The sequence below is a fragment of the Drosophila willistoni genome, unplaced genomic scaffold (genome assembly GCF_018902025.1).
Source record: "Drosophila willistoni isolate 14030-0811.24 unplaced genomic scaffold, UCI_dwil_1.1 Seg169, whole genome shotgun sequence".
Classification (NCBI taxonomy): domain Eukaryota; kingdom Metazoa; phylum Arthropoda; class Insecta; order Diptera; family Drosophilidae; genus Drosophila; species Drosophila willistoni.
Window position 1 is genome coordinate 1,230,932 of NW_025814128.1, and position 18,834 is coordinate 1,249,765.

At 36.2% G+C, this 18,834-nt stretch overlaps 1 protein-coding gene across 4 annotated transcripts in view; it reads left to right on the forward strand.

The window, feature by feature from the left end:
• The window catches only part of LOC111519631 (cyclin-dependent kinase 5 activator 1), a 59,689-nt gene extending 48,031 nt beyond the window's left edge, over positions 1-11,658 (forward strand). For 2 of the 4 annotated variants that reach the window (XM_023181288.2, XM_047012527.1), the window contains one exon: positions 11,333-11,658. In XM_023181288.2, coding sequence (XP_023037056.1) covers positions 11,333-11,480 — 148 coding nt within the window. In that variant the 3' untranslated portion in view covers positions 11,481-11,658. Of the gene's footprint in view, positions 1-2,300; positions 2,417-11,332 lie in introns of those variants that run through there. The other 2 variants (XM_047012526.1, XM_047012525.1) reach the window with 2 other exon arrangements.
• The last annotated feature ends 7,176 nt before the right edge of the window (positions 11,659-18,834 follow it).

Below are 18,834 nucleotides of genomic sequence, written 5' to 3' on the forward strand. Positions count from 1 at the left end.
GTAGTCAGCTTACATGTGAATCACAAGTCCATTGTCTGATGTAATTGAAACAATTTTCAATCGGATATTGTACTTGTCCAAAGTACTACCACTAGCGCCATTAATTTCAGACAAGCCTAATATTCGGGATATAATTTCATTTTCATTAATAAATTGCGCACTTATTACGGTTGAGCCGAGTTGCGCTATCTAATTTAAAAGACAGTAATCGGCAGTGTATTTATTGTTGTATGTTTTTGCATTTATTGCCATTTAGTTTAAAGCCTTTTCCGTCACAAATCGGATCTATTATATTTTTCATTTTTTCTGAATTTAGAACACACTTTGTTCTGTCAGCAGTCCTATGTACGAACGAAGCAACTGTTTCTTGTTTTTTTTTAATTTGATTGTTTCTTTTCTGGGTTGAGATATGTTTTCTGAACAAGAGGACTCGTTGTCTTGATAACCTATTTTTATTTTGCGCACTCCAATAATATGTTTATTTTTAATTTAAATGTACGATCCTTCTTTAATAACCGATTACACGATGTGCACTGAACATATGATGACCCATCATCTTCAAAATATTTGAAAATATTAAACGAGATTTTTCGTGAAGATAACTAATAGCACCGGGCACCGGTATCCAATAAACCTAATTCTGTGAACGTAAGAAATGCATAGATCCTATTATCATTGTCGTTTCTAAAAATTGTTTCAACAAAAAGTTTTCTGGTTGTCTGTTTGTCAGGATATGACAAAAAATCTTAGTGGAAACTTGTGAGTCTTTCATACGTTTACTTTATGATTCACCCTGTTGATACTTTGTTGAATGTTTTCCGAGTTTGTTGTAACTATTGCGGGAGCATCCGACGTTGCCTGGATGCACCCTTCGGTCGGCTTTCCGCTAACCTACTTATACAATCTTGACATTGGGGCTTGTAAACATTGGCCGTGCCACAACCGTAACAGAAAATGGTGCGTTCTTCTGTGCCATGTGTGATTGGCTTCGCGATAATCTACGAAAGTGACCTATTGATACGATAGATATAGTAACTTTTGTCGTATCTCTGTCAACAGGTTGTTTTGCAAAATTTCAATCCTCATCATAAAAACAAACAAAAGATTCTCCAGCTTTTTGCTTTCTCGAACGAATCATTTGTTTGCTCATAAAACCTGACCGATAGTCTTTATAGTCAGCTGAACAGAACTCGCTCCATTCGATTCGAGGGACTTGCTTATGATATCTCCAATACCACTCGCGGGCTTTTCCTCCAAAGACACATCTATATCACTGTCACAAATTGGGCAATGCTTTTCATTTTCTAGTAGAGCATCCAAACAGGATTTATGAAAAATGTGTTTACAGGGGATAGAGAAAGATGTTTGCGTGTTGTCCAAAATCAAGGAACAAATTTTGTATATGTTTTCTGCTGGAGTGTCTGTATTTGGGGAACTAGAGACATTTTTTTTTTTTTTTTTATAATTATTTTCCAAAAAGTTACATGACTGGGTACGTGGTTTAATAGTGTAACTAGCCTAGTGAACCTAAAGAATATTGGTAATTTTATTTTTTATTTTATTTTTTTATTTTATTTATTTATTTATTTATTTTTTTTTTTTTTTGGGCTATGGCATCTACAAAATTATTTCTTTTAGTTAGGCTTTGGCCTTTTGAATCTCTTGATCCGCAAGGATATACCATCTGTATTACCAAGATCCAGACACCTGAACATTTAATCATCCAAAGCTTACTATAACACAATTTAATCGTGTTGTCTTCGATTTCTTTAACCGTTTAGCTGTCGTAACATGATCTTCAATACAATCAGTACTGATATCGAAACATGCAATATACAATAATCTAAATTGTTAAGAAAAGTTATGAACTCCTTTACTAAACGAGTGCTAAATTATCGAGGACATAAAACCAAACCCCCCCAATTGGGGGGGTTGTTGTTTGCTGAAATCTCTACCTTTAATTAAAAAAATTTTATTTTTATTAGGATCTCTACTGTAACCAACTTTAAAGGCAATTGAATGACTTGCCAGAAAAATACTTACGAACACAGTAAGAAATTGATATTCATAAAAAAAACACGAAAGAAATGAAGGAGTATTCCTTTGTTCACAAGCTAGCGGTTACTGAGGTCAAAGATGTAGATGAACCTTATCAGTTCTATACCCCCCAACCATGAATCTTTGTTGTTCGTTGTAAAGATTCCCATTAAAACGCATCAATATCAACTCATGTACCCATGTCACTAGGAAAATAAATTATAAAGCTTAAGCAATCATATTCAAATTCATTATAATTTCAGAACCTAGTCGGTGACTCAGTGGAGACCTACTAAATCTACAATTCTGTTGTTCTCGAGTTCGAACCCCGACGTAGGTGGAGTTTCCCCCTGATGAAGCAATACTAAAAAGTAGTTCCGTCGGAAACGATTGTGGATAACGAATAGTTTTTTTTTTCATTATAATTTCAGATAGAATCATTTCTTTTCTTCCATATTAAATTTTAACAAAATATATACAGACTGATTTTAACTGCTTGTCTGGTATAAAGCAAGATTTGGAGTTTTGAAAAACTTTTCAGACTTGAGAAAACAATAGAACTCAAAGTAAATTTAAACTATTCAATAAGAGGGACTTAAACTAGTAGTATAAAAGAGAGCTCACTATTTACATGTTATTAATTATTATAGAAGATAATAGAATAAAAAAAAATGTATCTAAGGAATATCAAATAAATCCAGTTAATGTTTTTTTTTTTTTTTTTTTTAGGAATTATTCATCTTATTTCTAATTCTTTTTTTTTTTAATTAAATTCGTTAGAATTATTTTAAATTTTCAAACTGCGCAAATTTACTTTTCATTTCGCTTCACTTCAAACATTATTTATGGAAATCATTTTTTTTTTTTTTTATTATTTGGTTGATCATAAAACGCTGAAACAGAAATTATGTCAACAAATCAAATTGACTACAATATACAAGAGTACATAAAAGAATTCTCAGACCTAACGGAAAAGTTAAACGAAATAGACATGCACATTCCCGAAGATATACTAACAATTGTGTTGCTGTCGGAGTTGAACAGTTCGTACGAAAACTTCGTCGTCGCGATCGAAACGCGACAAGTATTGCCATCTCTCTCTGATTTGAAAATTTGAAAACTTCTCGGTGAAGGAGAGAGACAGCGAATGAATTTCGATGAAAGCGAAAACGGTGCAAATCATGTGTATGTGTCGAAAACGAATAGAAAAGAGCAGAAGAAGGCATACGTGAAGAATGATGCAAAGAAAAACAAAAAATGTTTTAAGTGTGGACAGTTGGGCCACTTTATTGCAAAGAAAATGACAAAGGAAAACGAAATTTTGCGATTTTGTCCAGTGTACAGTGTAAACAAAAGTTTAAAGATTCGACTTGGTGTGTGGACAGTGGTGCAACTGTTCACATGTGTAGTGACAAACATTTGTTTACAGATTTTAAAGAACACAGAGAAAAAGTTCTACTCGCGGGAGAGCACTCGTTGCATTCAGAAGGTATTGGTACTGTGTGTATCAACATAGGAAAATTCAGTGTTGACCTATTGAACGTTTTGTACGTGAAAGAATTGCAGACAAATTTCATCTCTGTGTCAAAAGCAACTGAGAAAGGCTTTGAAGTGACATTTAAAAATGGTTGGGCATGGTTGCGATGGTTTGTTTATTATTGAACCTAAAGTGAAAGGAAGTCTGTACTTCGGTGTGCATAATAGTGATGTTTTGAAATGGCACAGTCGATTTGGTCATTTGAACTTTGCAAGTATGCAAAAAATGTCGAAAAATGAAATGTTGCATGGCCTAAAGATCAAAGAAAATAATCTAGCAGGAAAAATTGAAGCCTGTACTACGTACGCGAAAAGTAAAATATCTGTAAAGAAATTTCCCAAAGTATCGGAAAAAAGATCGAACGTGTTGTTGGGCTTAGTGCATACGGATATATGCGGTCCTATGGAAACAATATCGGCCGGTGGTGCGCGATATTTTGTGACATTTATTGACGATTGTTCGCGATTTGTTTTTGTATATTGCCTGATGACGCGTGACCAATTGTTAGATTGCTTTAAAGACTTTGTTAGATTCGCGGAGAGGCAAACAGGCCAAAAGTTAAAAGAAATTCGTAGCGATAACGGGCGCAAATATTTAAGTCATAACTTCGAACATTTCTTAAAGGAAAATGGCATTAAAAGACAATTAACAGTGCCATACACCCCACAGCAGAACGGGGTAGCTGAGCGCATGAATCGGACATTGGTTGAAATGGCCAGAAGTATGCTGGTACATTCTGGAGTCAATAAGATACTGTGGGCTGAAGCGGTGAAAACAGCGGCGTATTTACGAAACAGGTCCGAGACGCATTCCTTGGTAAATATGACGCCTTATGAAGCTTGGTTTGGTAGAAGACCAAAAGTTTTCCACCTCAGAATCTTTGGAGCTAAGGCTATTGCTCTGAAGAAGACTCACAATAAGAAGTTCGCTGCTAAAGGGGAGGAATATTTAATGATTGGGTATTCATTGACAGCAAAAGCTTATCGTTTATATAGCCCGGAGAAGAAAATGCTGATTGAGAGCAGAGATGTAATCTTCTTGGAGAATGACATAACTGGATCTAGCAGTGAAGAGGGAGACATGGAGTTGTTTAAATACTATTTGCCAAGGAGGTGAAGACGAAATCAACGAGGAGTCTGAAGGGGACTCAGAAGCTGAAATTGGTGAAAGACGAGGACCAGGGCGTCCAAAAGTTATAAGAACGGGTAAACCAGGTAGACCTCAAAAGCAGTATAATATGTTGACTATGCTAAAGGTAGAAAAGGTAAAAATTCTATTAGGAGTTAACGAAGCCATTAATGGCGAAATGGGCAGCGAATGGGTAGCATCAATGCAAAAGGAGATAGATGCACTGAAGGCGAACAATACTTGGGAATTGGTAGAATTACCTGAGGGTAAGAAAGCTATTGGCTGTATGTGGGTTTTCGCGATTAAAGCAGACAAAAATGGTTTTGTCGAAAAGTTAAGGTTAGTCGCGAAGGGTTATGCGCAACAGTATGGTATTGATTATTTCGAAACTTTTTCGCCAGTAGTAAGGTACTCATCAATAAGATTGATACTAGCTCTAGCAGTAGTGTATAAGCTTTATCTCCATCAACTAGACGTATCGTCGGCATATTTGAATAGTGACTTGTCAGAGGAAGTTTATATGAAGCAGCCTAATCGATTTGTTAGCGAAGCCTATCCAGAGAGAGTTTTGAAATTGAAGAAATCGCTTTATGGCTTGAAGCTGAGTGGTAGAGAATGGAATACCAGACTAGATAAGGTGCTCAGAGAGATAAATTTTAGACCATGCATTAGTGAACCATGTGTTTATGTACGTAATGAGAGGGTAGGCTTAATATCATTGCAGTTTACCTCGATGACCTGCTGGTGGCCAGTTCCAGTAAAGATGACTTAATGGACATCAAACGATGTAGTTCGACATAGTAGATGGCGGTCAATTGAATCACTTCTTAGGCATAGAAGTCGAGCGAGAGACGGAGACTGGTAATATTGCTATTGGACATCAACAATACATTAAAGAAATGTTACGCACGTCGGGAATGTCTGATTGCAAGGCGATGTCTACTCCTCTGGAAGCAGGATATCAAGTCAAATGTGAAGACGCTTCTTGCATACCTACTGACGAGAAGAAATACCAGTCGCTTGAGGGGTCATTGATGTATTTGGCCGTAACAACCAGGCCAGATATTTGACATTCAGTTGTAAAGTTAGCGCAGATGAATATGAGACCTCATAAAGAACACGAAGTGGCGTCAAAAAGAGTGATGCGCTACCTAAAAGGCACAGCTGGCATGAAGCTTCACTATGAGCTGACTGGAACCCAAATCAACGGGTACGTGGATGCTGATTGGGCAAACGACATCATAGACCGAAAGTCATATACTGGATATGTTTTTATGTATGCTGGCAGCGCAATATTATGGGAGTCCAAAAAGCAAAGTCTGGTGGCTTTAAGTAGTACCGAAACGGAGTACATTGCGTTACACGGCGGCAAGAGAAGCGGTGTACTTGAAGACGTTTTTGAACGAGATGGGTTTTAACGATGCTCAAACTGTTTTATTGTATTGCGATAATCAAAGTGCCCAATGTTTAACTAAAAACCCAACTCTGCATAATAGAAGCAAACACATTAATATAAAGTATCATCATGTCAGAGAGCTTTATAAGAAAAAAGAAATAGATGTTAAGTATATCTGTAGTAACGACATGATCTCTGACGTATTGACTAAGAATTTGCAAAAATGTAAACATATGAAATGTATCACTGAAATGAATTGTCATTAGTACTTAAGCATACAAGTAATCTGTTGAGAGGGAGTGTTGATAATTTGGGATTATTATCGTATCTAATAATTTGGCAACAATATGTACTTGTAGTCTGGCCACACCAATTTTTCAGTTCAGTTAGTTGTTCTCTTTCATCACACCATTCGGTTCACCATATAATAGTCTCAATAAATATAAATATATACTCTACTGCGAAACTTTGTTCTAGAATTATTTGGAGTGGGTCATTTCTCATTTCCTTATAATTTTTAAAACAAACAAAATAAGATGAGAAAGGAAAATTATTTTCACTTAACGAAAAAAAATTGTAGAAGTTTTCGAGGTGGTCACATGTATTGCGCTAACTCTGGTGGCAGCAAACAATATCCAAAATTTGACTAAAAGACAAGCTTTGTCTGGGTCAGCAACGGCCGAAGGTTAAGTAGAGCCACTCGCCTTTAAAGCCTTCCCGTACGAAAAAAAATCAAGTCCACCGAGGGTTAGGACAATTTTCGGGAAATGAGACACCATTGGCCGCACTGTAAGCCCCAACACAAAAACGTTGTAGCGCTGCCGATGTTTAGTTGGCAGTGTCTTCTCAATGTCCGAATGCCAATTCCGGAATGCAACGTTGACCAAAAGTCCGACTCGCCGGTTTTTAGAAAAATAATCCTCACAACAAAAGCTACCCGCAATATTGGCCAGAAAATGGAAGGTTTCCGATCTATCATATAGAGTAAGATGCAGATGGCGACAGGGTAAAATTTTTAATTAACCTACATACCTGCTATAATTTATAACCAAATTTTTGGTACAGCTTTTTTTCCACAACTTTTCTCCTCAGTATTAAAATAAAATGAAGCCTCCTCAGTAAGCAAAAAAAAAACGGAGCGCGTTGCCACCTCAAAAACGATAAATCACTTATCCTTATCCCAATATTATTCTTTAATCGATTGATTGATATACCAATATTATTTATTTATCGATTGATCGCTATTGGAAATCTGGCGCGTAAAGTCGTTAAGTTTTAAAATTTAAAAGTTTAAACTAGCACACGCTACAGAACCTTTTTTTATCTGGTATCTGGTCCGACTGAATTGTTTGGTATAAGCTTTGGTATTAAGCTTTAGTTTTTTATTTGGATAATCGGTGATTGCTTTTAGATCATAAAGTGTATTGCAACCTATAAAGGCGTCGTAATCTAAAATTATATTCCAAGAACGCGCATATAGTTTTTGTTAATAAATTCTTGGAAGCATGGAATTTTGCATAATTTTTTGACTTTTATCTTATTACCTATTGCTCTGGTTTCTAAGTTGATATTTGATTTAGATTTAGGATGGCACACATTATCATTAATGACGCTGAGTTCTGCTCCAGTGTCAAATATGAATGATAGTGTTATAATTAGAGTTTTAATTTTTATACCGAGTAGTCTCCTGAAAATGTATGTTGGAGTGTACAATGTACACTGTACATCATTGGCTCCACGGAGCGTTTGCTTTGTACGATTATTGACGATTATGTTATCTATTAGAAACTTTGTTTATTTTGTTATAATGTTCTTTTATAGTTGATTCCACCCAACAAATCTTTAACATATCTATCAAAACATCAACCTTTAATAAAATTTCTTGTACATTTTCCCACTCGTTTAGATTTCCATACATATGGAGCACTGTTCACAATGGCACAATCCGACGCATTTGTTTTTATTAAGGCTAAACAGAATATTTCTTGTGCCTTCGTCAGAAATATTAATTGTTGCCAAAATAATTTCAACTTCTGATATGAAATCTGGCAATCTTTTAATGCAATTTATTATAGAGTTAAACGAAGCTACGCTGTTTGCATTCATTTTTGTATTGGGAGTGTTTCGCAAAAAAAAAACATTTTAGTTAGCTCCTATTATTTTAACTTATTGTAATATGCTAAATATGATTGTTTTTTACTTATAATACAACTGTACAATTTTTTTTGTTCGATAGATGTGGGTAAGAAAATGTGTTCATGAGAAAAAGCTTTGCTGTTATTTTAGTTGTGTTCGTCTTTACGCTGTTACTTATGATCGATTAGTATTGAGCGGAGAGGTGGGGTAAGACAATTATCCTTTATCTTATCTTATTTTGGAACTTTCCTTTGTTCCAAATGAGCGACTTCTTTGGCATATATATTTATTTACTTATATATTTTAATTTAAGCTTAAAGTAGAAGCTCGCAGAGCTTTAACGGCATGTAAATACATTTATAATAATGTGGGCATTAAGGGTGTTTTTATTTTCAAAAATCCGAGATTCACCAAGGGCCGGACATTTTTTTTTGCGCTTTTAGTCTAGAAAAAATCTCAAAAAAATTTGTGCCGATCGGATAATGTTAAATGGACGCGGAACTCACCTTAAGTTTTCAGTGTGTTGCTCCCATATAAGCATACATAGCACCATAGAAATATCAAAAGAGTGAGCGAGATATCATGTTATGAAAATAAACATTAGTACATTGTTAACACTATTGATTTTAGTAGAATAAGAGAAACAAATGTTTGTTAATTAATGGTTTTAACTTAAATTTTTATAACCTTGCAAAAAGGGTATATTAATTTTGGTCAAAAGTGTGCAACGCATAGAAGGAAGCGTCTTTGACCATATAAAGTATATATATTCTTGATCAGCACGACGAGACGAGTTCAAATAGCCATGTCCGTCCGTCAACGTAAACTCCTCCAAGACCGTTGGAGCTACAGAGCTGAAATTTTGCATGTATTTTGGCTTGTATACAAACGGCAGTCACGAACAGTGACTTTTCTCAATAACTTCGTTATTTTCTAAGCTATTGACGAATTAAATGAAATTTAATATTGATGAGTTTATTACATATATTAACGACTACGCCAAAATTGATCAAGATCGGGTGACTATATCATATAGCTCCTATAGGAACGATCTTTCGAAAACAGTGACTTTTGTCAATAACTTCGATATTTTTACGCGATTACGTTCAAATTAAATTAAGGTGGAAAACAGTGACTTTGATCAATATTTTATTTATTTCCTATGTTAAGATTGTAGGCCGTTATTTCGCCTTTTTCGATAAAACGTTTTTCCACTTTGGGTAAGGAAAGAGTTACCAAAATCGTTGCAAGGGTAACTTTGACGCGGTCGAAGTTAGCCCCTGCCCTCTGGTTATTATTATGACTTACTAGATATTTTTTTTTACAGTGGGGTATTTTGAACACATCGCAGCAGTAGTTAGCTATAATGGTACTTTAAATTTTCTAAGTGCATTAAAAGTGGAATCTTCAATTGGTAAAAATATTGATATGAAAGTTTTTGACTGACGCAATTTAAATTGAATATAGTTGATCAAGCCAATGGCTTGTGCTATGACACCACAGTTGCAAATATAGGCATTTAATCAGGAGCAGAAGTTCTGATGGAAGAAAATTTTTGAGGCATTTTAATAAACCTACCCTGCCGCAACCGTATGTACGATATCGTATTGCGAAGCGTATCGCATTGCGAAAGTTGCGCTCCACATAAAACAATTTACAATTTTTGAAGCTGAACGCCATGACTTCATGAAATGTAGTCTTAGTGAACTAAACAAATGTCAGAGCCGAGATGATCACAAGAAATTGCTTCAGCTAGCTCTAATCTTTCTTGGTGTAGAGCAGTATGCTTTTCGTACACCTGGACCAACAAGCTATGCACGCTGAATGTCAAAAGCTACATATTCCTTTAAGAAATTTTTATTTAGACATCAATTTCGGTTGTTTGCATTTTCTTAGTCAAAATTAACATTAAAGCATGGCATGCTGAAGCTTCTTTCGATGATCTGGGCGATATAAGAACAATAATACTGAAAAAAATTAGCAATCATTCATGGTACTTTTTCGAAGATATAATAGCACTGGCGTTCTTTGATTCAAATGTCTTATCTGATAAAAAAATTAGAATGGTTTGCAATCGTCAATCAAAGGAACTAAATGTTAAACTAAAAAATAATAGACATTATTCTAATTTGTTGGACTTTCAAAAATAATCCTTGTCTGACTTTGTGTCAGCAAAAACTTAGGATATTTTTGAGAAAGTTAATCTCCCACAAATGTTCTTGAACTGGATCCATCGAATTGGAAAAAAACATTATATTTGAGAAAATTTGGAGACACTGCCACGATCACCTTGTCGTAAATGGTATGGATGAAAAAGGAGTCAAATTTATGCTTGAATACAACTGAGTTCTAACAAACCACGAGGAAGATGTATGTTTAGTTAAATCTCCTCCATAGCATAAGCTATCTCGTTCACACTCACACGAGCACTCTAGCGCCGCCACTAGCCAACGGCTAACTCCGTCCTTATGAACCGCGTACTAAAACTCATTTATACGTGTAGTTTTCAATTTTTCTTGTCGGATTTTAATAAAATAGGGCTCATGGGTGAATTTGTGGTTTTTTCTAGTTTCTGGAGGCGAAAGTAGGCGTGGCAAAAATGTCAATAATCTGCACGCATACTAAACAAATTTACATACCAAATCTCTCTAGGGCGAGTTTGCGTTGATTTAGACAGACGGACAGACGGACAGACGAACAGACGGACGGAAGGACGGACAATGTTCGTCGGACATGACTATATGACTATATATAAGAATATATATAATTTATTTGGTCGGAGATGCTTCCTTCTTTACTTAAAAAAAAGTCATTAAAAGTACTGACCCAATAATTAAGTACTAGACTAAGAAAAATATCTCACACTTGATGTTAGGCTTTAAGTTAATAGTAGATTCAACAAAAAAAATGTACTAAAATATAAAAATACTGTTTTATCACTTTGCATTCGATTTGCTCATCACGGTAAATAAATATATGCTCAAAATACATAAAATGTTAATATATAAAACATTTTTTATAAGAATTTTAAATAAAACAAAGAGAAATGCCCATATGTATAATAAAACTCAATCGATTTTTTTATTTTTATTTTGCAGGTGTCTTTTAATAGTAAACCTTTTAAGCAACAAGATGTTAAAAATTAATGCAGAACCAGCTTTCTTCACGGAAGTATTTACGGAACTTAAATCCTGCGGCCAATTTCATTCTTCTTCATTAAGAAAATCTTCGTGTGGTGGTGCCTGACGGAAGAATGATCGGGAGATCATAGTTAGACTGTCGCTATCTGCGCATCAGCAGATATTTTTGGAAAAATGATATAAAAATAGTTATAATAAAAGTAAATATTTTATAAATCATTAGACAATTTCATTATGTCACCATCACAATCGTTTAAATAAACAATGAATACTGTTCAACTTTATATATTTGTTGTCTACAAATCATAAAATATTTTTGAAAATTCATCTTGTATCATGTCAAATAATAAATCTCTCCTTTAAACTATTTTTAGACCATGCAGGTGAAATGGTATATTAAAGTCGACAAAATATATGTAATACTAAAAAGGGAATCTTTTCCGATCCCATACAATATGTAAATATATTCATTATCAGCATCAACAGCAGAGTCTAGTCAGTCTGTCCGTCCGAAAATTATAACAGTTAGAGCCACCTAATTTGCTATGTGGACACGACCCCGCAATTGAAAGAAAACAGAATTTTTAAAAAACTTTAACAGCTAGAGACATTAAAATTGATATGTGTACTGGTTTAGAAAGCGCGCACATTTTGTGCGTTGTGTAAACGGTTTTTTGCATTAACGCGTTTGCGAAAAATAAAATATGCAGAGTACTGCACATATTATAAATACAATTTTTAAAATCGGTTTACAAATTATAGGGCAAGATGTCATTAAAATTAAGACATTTTTAGTGAGTACTTAGGTAATGCAAGAGGTCATTAAAGTTAAGACATTTTTGGTAAGTACAAATGAATGATAACACTGTGGTAGTTAATTTAAATAAAAAAAAAGAGATGGCAACTCGGCCGTCCTGACTTTAAGATTGTCCTCAATCTCTGCTTTAGATTCTTATTTTTCTGAACTCTATCATGTAATGTTAACATGAATTTACAATTTGATTATTTTCTTATTCTATAATGAAATATTTACAATTTGTTTATATTCTTAAACCTAGTATATATATAAGGTAAGATGTTGAATATGTCCACTGGTTCCTGTTAGGGGTTACCGTTCGTGGGATCCAGCTTATGGATTGATTTATGTTGATTGGGATGAGATACGATTAGGTATCTGAATCACCGTCCTTGTGGATCAGCAATATATTAGAGATTATAAATTGTGTTTATTGTTAAAGGGTTATACAAAAACTGAATATGTTGAAGAAAATAAAAGAGAACTAAACATAAGTACATAAATGGGAATATGAATCTAAAGCTAAATACATAAGAAGTAAATATGTAAGGCGTATGGTCATGCTATGGGCTCTTGTTCAGACGCTGTGTCAGCATATTTATGTTTATATGGAATTCGTCACATCGACGTTGCAGCTGCACAGATTGTTCTAAGACTTAGTGCGGAGGCAGTTCGTTGAATTGTTTGTTAACTTCTCCCCTTCTAAGTTCATTGCCGTCCTCGGTGATGCATGACTCTTGGATGAATTTTTGCAGTTTAGCAGCTGACTTCCTCTGGTACCTGCAGTAACCAGCTACGACGAGGCTACAGAGCAAGAAGCTTACAAGTACTCCGATCGCGAACCAAACCTTGGGCGATCCGTTGGATATCATATCATCATTCAACTCCTGGATGGCGTTTTGGTTGAGTTCATTCATTCGCTGTAGCAGAGGTAGACTAAACACATGATCGTGTCCCGTTATATGTAGCAAAGGGGAAGCTGGGATGCCTTGCTTACGACCTTGTTGTGGTTGAGGTACATGGTCCCGTTTATCGTAGCGCTTTTCTCAAACCTTATAAGATGGGTTCCGTGGACATGTAACGTAGGGCCATCATCTACGCTAGTCCGCGAGCGCATGTGTCATGCTTAGCCAGTTTGCAAAATGTTGCGTGATTGTTGGTAACGCATTCTGTGACCGCCTTCACTCCGTCGTCGCATTCTGCCACTATGTTCTCGTGTATCTGTAGTATGGTGTCCCCATGTATCACAGGGAAAATAATGACCTTCTTCTTACATAAAAGTTTAATTCTAGGGTAATCTATAATTATATGTATGGTGCTATCGGACTGAAATATTTTAATGTTGGACACAGCCATTAAATTAACTATGGAGACTGTTGTGAACTGTTCGGTAAAAATAGATTTTAAATTTTCTTGATCAAAAATGGCTGGGTTTATTATATTAGATTTGGCAAGTGTGACAGTAAGCATAAGGTCTTGAGTTTCTGTAATTAGCATTCTATTTCTTGCTAGTAAAGTTTCGTATTAGTGTGGGATATCGGTAATTTCACCACTTCTGGACTGTATTATTTTATTAACAGTATTTGTAAGTAAATTAATCTGCCTTTGAGTTTCTGTGTTAATTATTATTTGTCTATTGTTAGATTGAATTAACTGTGCTTCTGTTATTTTGATTCTTTCCAAATCTGCCGCATCAGGCGTTCCTGCCACAACCTTTAGCGCTGTGCCCAAAAAATCTAGACTTCTTGCTATCCTGTGGTGTATCATTAACGCGGACAAAAGATTTTTAACAGGTTTTATGTCTACTTCTATAAATTTTCGCATGTTCGTCAAGGGAAATAATTCAGCCAGTTTTATCGTATCGTCTATGATTTTCGTGAATTCAGTCAGGTTCGTCGAATGTCTTAGGTAGCTGCGTTGGTCCCATATTAAAACATTGCCGTCTAGCACGGGAATGTAATTTGCATTGGAGCAGTCGGTAATGCGTGCCCCTGCTGCAGCTAGGACTGACAGTATTATGGTGATTAACCTGTGGGGAATGTAAACAATGACTATAGTGACTTTGTGGTTTGATATAGCAAATAAAGAATTTGATCAAAATTACTTCAAATTGTCCTTATGGACCACCCTCCCCTTAATAAGTACAGATGTTCCCAGGTCTGCTTGTACGCGTCCCTCAGAACACAACGGGGATAATTTGTTTCCCAACCTTTTATTGTTCTTAATAAATACTTTGTCGCCTACGTCAAATACCCTATTTTGCCTATCTGGGTTGCATCTGTTGAGTTGATCTTGTTGTGCTTTGTTTATTCTGTCTTTAATATTTTCCCTCAAAACAGTGTGTTGTGCATGGATAACGTCTATTGGCTTTTCTTCCGTAACCGAATGAATTGTTTTATTATATTATATTGCTGCTCTTACTATGATCTATGTCGTATCATTAAGTTGTTTATCAATTTTCATGCATCTGGCTATCTCTAGCAATGTACTGTGGAATCGTTCCACTTGTCCATTCGAGCAGCTATGCAATGGAGGTGCGTTTACTACGTCTATTTCGAATTGATTTTTTAACATCGAAGTAATCGTCTCTGAATTAAACGATGCTTCGTTGTCACAATAAATTGTCTTTATTTTTGGAAAAATATTGAGTAATTGCAATATGGGGATAGTAATATCCGTTATTGTTCGGGATAATAAGGGTTGTACAACAGCAAATTCGGAAAACTTGTCCACGCAGGTCAAGAATAGCTTGTGGTCAGTGGAGAATATATCGATATGCAGCATTTCGCCGGGATAAGACGGAATAGGTGTTTGCCCAAGTTCTTGTTTTTTTGGGTGACGGTCGTACTTAGCTGTGGTGCAGACTTTGCAATTTAAGGCGATTTCATTGGTTAATTTGGCCATTTTTGGGAAGTAATACTCCCGAAGTATTTGTTTGATATTTTATTGCGCTGCTCTATGTGCGCGATTATGCTCGGTATTAACTATCTGAATCTGATCATCTTTGTTGGTTATATCAGTAACCATGTTCTTGCAATGCCAAAACTTTGTTGTGGGGAAAAGTCGCACTAATTCATGTTGAAAGGCGGCTAATGTAGGAAGATCGCAATGGAATGCATTTACAACATCACGGTTCACTACAAGCTTTAAGGATTCAAGGAGATCGTTCTAGTCTGTGAATTGTATCACATGGCGAGTTTTGCTGCCGAATAGAATTAGTCTCAGATTCAAGTTGTAGCGCGCCTCTTCTAGGATTACTTGGTTTCTAAAGAGATTAACAGGCTTGTCTGTTGTCTCGATTGTGTAGGTCAAGGAAAGCTCACTGTGGACGGTGGCTGCACATGATTGAATTTCATCTTGTCGGGCATTTACATTTTGCCTTGATAAGGCATCTGCCACTAGGTTTTCTTTCCCTGGCTTGTAATGAATTTGAGCGTTACGTTCTTCAATAAAAGCCATCCACTTTTTAACTCTCGAATTTGTGTTTTTTTGTGACACGGAAAATGTGAGCGGTTGGTGATCTGTAAAAATGTGCAACTCTCTGGTTCCATACAGGTAGTTCTGTAGTTTTCCAAGAGCCCACACGATTGCCAACAATTCCCTTTCATTAGTGGCGTAAAGTGATTCACTTTGCTTTAATATTCGGGATATTATTGTTATTGGCCTCCCGCCCTGGGACAACACTGCTCCAATCCCGTCGGCAGAAGCGTCGGTTTTGAGGTAGAAAGGTTTTTGAAAGTTCGGGTACATGAGTATGACATCCTCGGATGCCAGAATGTTTCTTAAGCGGTCAAAGGTGTGACGTTGCAATTCATCAAAGTCGATTGGGACCTTTTTGCACATGTGCTTGCCTACTTTTCCATTTTCGCCTTTCAGTATGTCGGTTAAAGGTCTTGCGATTGATGCAAAATCCTTAATAAACACCCTGTAATAACTAGCAAGGCCCAAAAACGATCTTAGTGCATAGACGCTCTTTGGCTCGGGGTACTCCTGAATTGCCTTGACCTTTTCGGGTTTTTGTTCCGTCACTAGAGACGATTAAACCCAAATATTCGACGCTTTCTTTAAAAAATGTTGTCTTTTCTTTCGACACTCTCATGTTAGCGTTGCAGAGCAGCTGGAGCACAGTGTCAATGTGTTTGACATGCTCGGCTTCATTTTCAGAAAATATTAACACGTCATCTACTTAGACGTAGCATATTTTCCCGATTTGTTCCCTTAGAACATCATCGATTGCTCTCTGAAATATGCTTCCGGCATTTTTCAAACCAAAGGGTAAGCGACAGAATTCGTATTTCCCTCCGTTTACTGAGAACGCCGTTTTCGCGCTATCCTTTTCAGCTAGATAAATTTGATGGTATCCAGATTTTAAGTCCAGAGTCGTGAAAAATTTTGCCTTTCCAAGATTCGCTAGAATCATTGGAATGCTTGGCATTGGGCACCGTTCGGCAATGGTTCGCTCGTTTAACTTTCGAAAGTCAATAACGAGTCGTTTGTTTTTGTTACCGTTTGAGTCCAAGCCTTTTTTGTCAACAACCCATGCAGGACTGTTGTACGCAGACCGAGATGGTCTTATAATGCCGTCTTTTAACAATTGAGCGATTTCGTTATTAACAAAATCGGCTACACCCATAGGATATGGGTAAGACTTGGAGTACACTTCTTGGTTGTCTATTGTGTGAATTGTGGCAATAACTGAAGTGTTATATGGCAATGCCTCGTTAGAGGTCGAAAATACGCCGATCCTGTTCAGTATTACCGTATTCCGTATACCGTATACAGTATTAGTATTTAAATTCCTCTCTTACGCTATCAGGAACTATTATGTCATCAATGCGTGTGAAATTAACGCTATCGCAAGTATGGTGTTTCAGTGCTTCCGCCGTACTGCCATATGTAATACTACCGCTTTGTAAGTTTAGGGTTACCCCTGCTTGCGTTAGCAAATCGAAGCCTATTATGGCATCAAAAGTATAGAGGGTATCTAAAATGAAAAACGGGGCATTCTTTCCGAAAATTCTCATGAAGCATTTTTCTTTAATTTTACTGGACCCATGTATGGAGTTCACAGTAAATGGGGTGTCGACAAGTGTTATGTTTCTTATCTCCTTTACGGGTTTTACATAATTCTTTGCCGCCCCAGTGTCGATTAGAATTTTTAGTGTTCTACCAGCCAACTGTCGCTCGACGAACGGCAGTTGGGAGCGTTCTCTAAAAAATTTAACAAATCATTGTCCGGTATAGAGTCGTTCTCATCGCTAGCATCTGCGACTGCGGACTCTGCTATACGCGCGTATTGTTGATCTTGGGCCGAGTCTTTTTGAGAAATGTTGTTAACATTCTGGCGACTCTGTCCAGTCATACGCTCTGATGCGCTCTGTCTCTTTTGAGATTCTCCGTAAGTGGCGCTACCGCGGGTTTTACCCCAACTAGTATGCTGTTTCAGTTTGGAAACTGATGGATCAACATCCATCGCTTGTGCTTGGTCTTGGGCTCGAATTTGTTTACTGTTTGATGTTGGTCCCTGCTCGCCCTGTTGGGGTCTGTTTTGGACTTGTTTTCCTGTAAAATGGGGGTTTTTCTCAAAATGTTTTCCCTGTTGTGGAGGTCCCTTAATTAAAACTTGCAGCTCAAAAAAAAAAAGAAAAAAGAAAAAAAGGAAAAGAAACAAAGGAAGGCCGAATTTAAATGACCCGCGAATGCACTGCTTGATTGCAGAAAGAAAGTTCACCACAGTGGTACATTTCTTTTTCCCATTATGCCATTAGTGGATAATGTCACTTTGACAATTGACTTCGGGTCTAAACGAAGATCAAAGCTAGACCTAGAGCATAGGCGCACTGTCTTGATAAATTCTTTTCAAATTGGCAACCGAGCGAAACAGTCCTTTTGCAGGAAGTGATAAAATTAATAGTTCATTTTTTTTTGGGTGGTTAAAGTAACACAAGTAAATTTTTAATACGAATAAATACAAGCCATCCTTCATGGTTTCGAATCGGTGATAAAAAGAAACCAATTATGTTGGTGTTCTCTATTTCAAGATATACTTCTTGAGTAAGTGTTAATTTTTTTTTTTGATTGAATAAAATTTGGTAATTTTGCAAATAAAATTTTTGCACGCAGATTTGCTAAGTCTCGGTATGTTCGTTCATAATGCCAAAATAAGGAAATTAAAATGTATTGCTTTGATTAAGCAGAAGGTAATTATACAGCTCTAGAAAAAAACGCATTAACGACATTCATATTCATCCCATATATGTATATGATTTTTTTATGTTAGACAAATATAAAGCCCAAGTTTTGGTATTGATGATTTCCAAAGCCAGAATTCCAAGTTATTTATGTTAGATAGTGCAAGCAGCGAAGAAGTTATTCACCAAAGGGGACGAAGCAATTACATTGGCGACCATCTGATCAGTCAAATTTCGTTACCGGCAAGCGTGAGAAGCGGTGAGAGACAAACGGCAGAAAACCCAAACGGCAAAGCCCAAAGAAAATCAATCAAAGTTAAAAAAAGTGAAGAATGTTGAAAACGAGTGAAAAACGGTCTAACCAGGGTGAAAAGAAAGTTAAAAGGCCAGATGCAAAATGTTGAAAACGAGTGAAAACGAAAAGTGTTAATTTTTTTTTGTTTAAATCTAGGTAATGGTATATAATCGAAAGT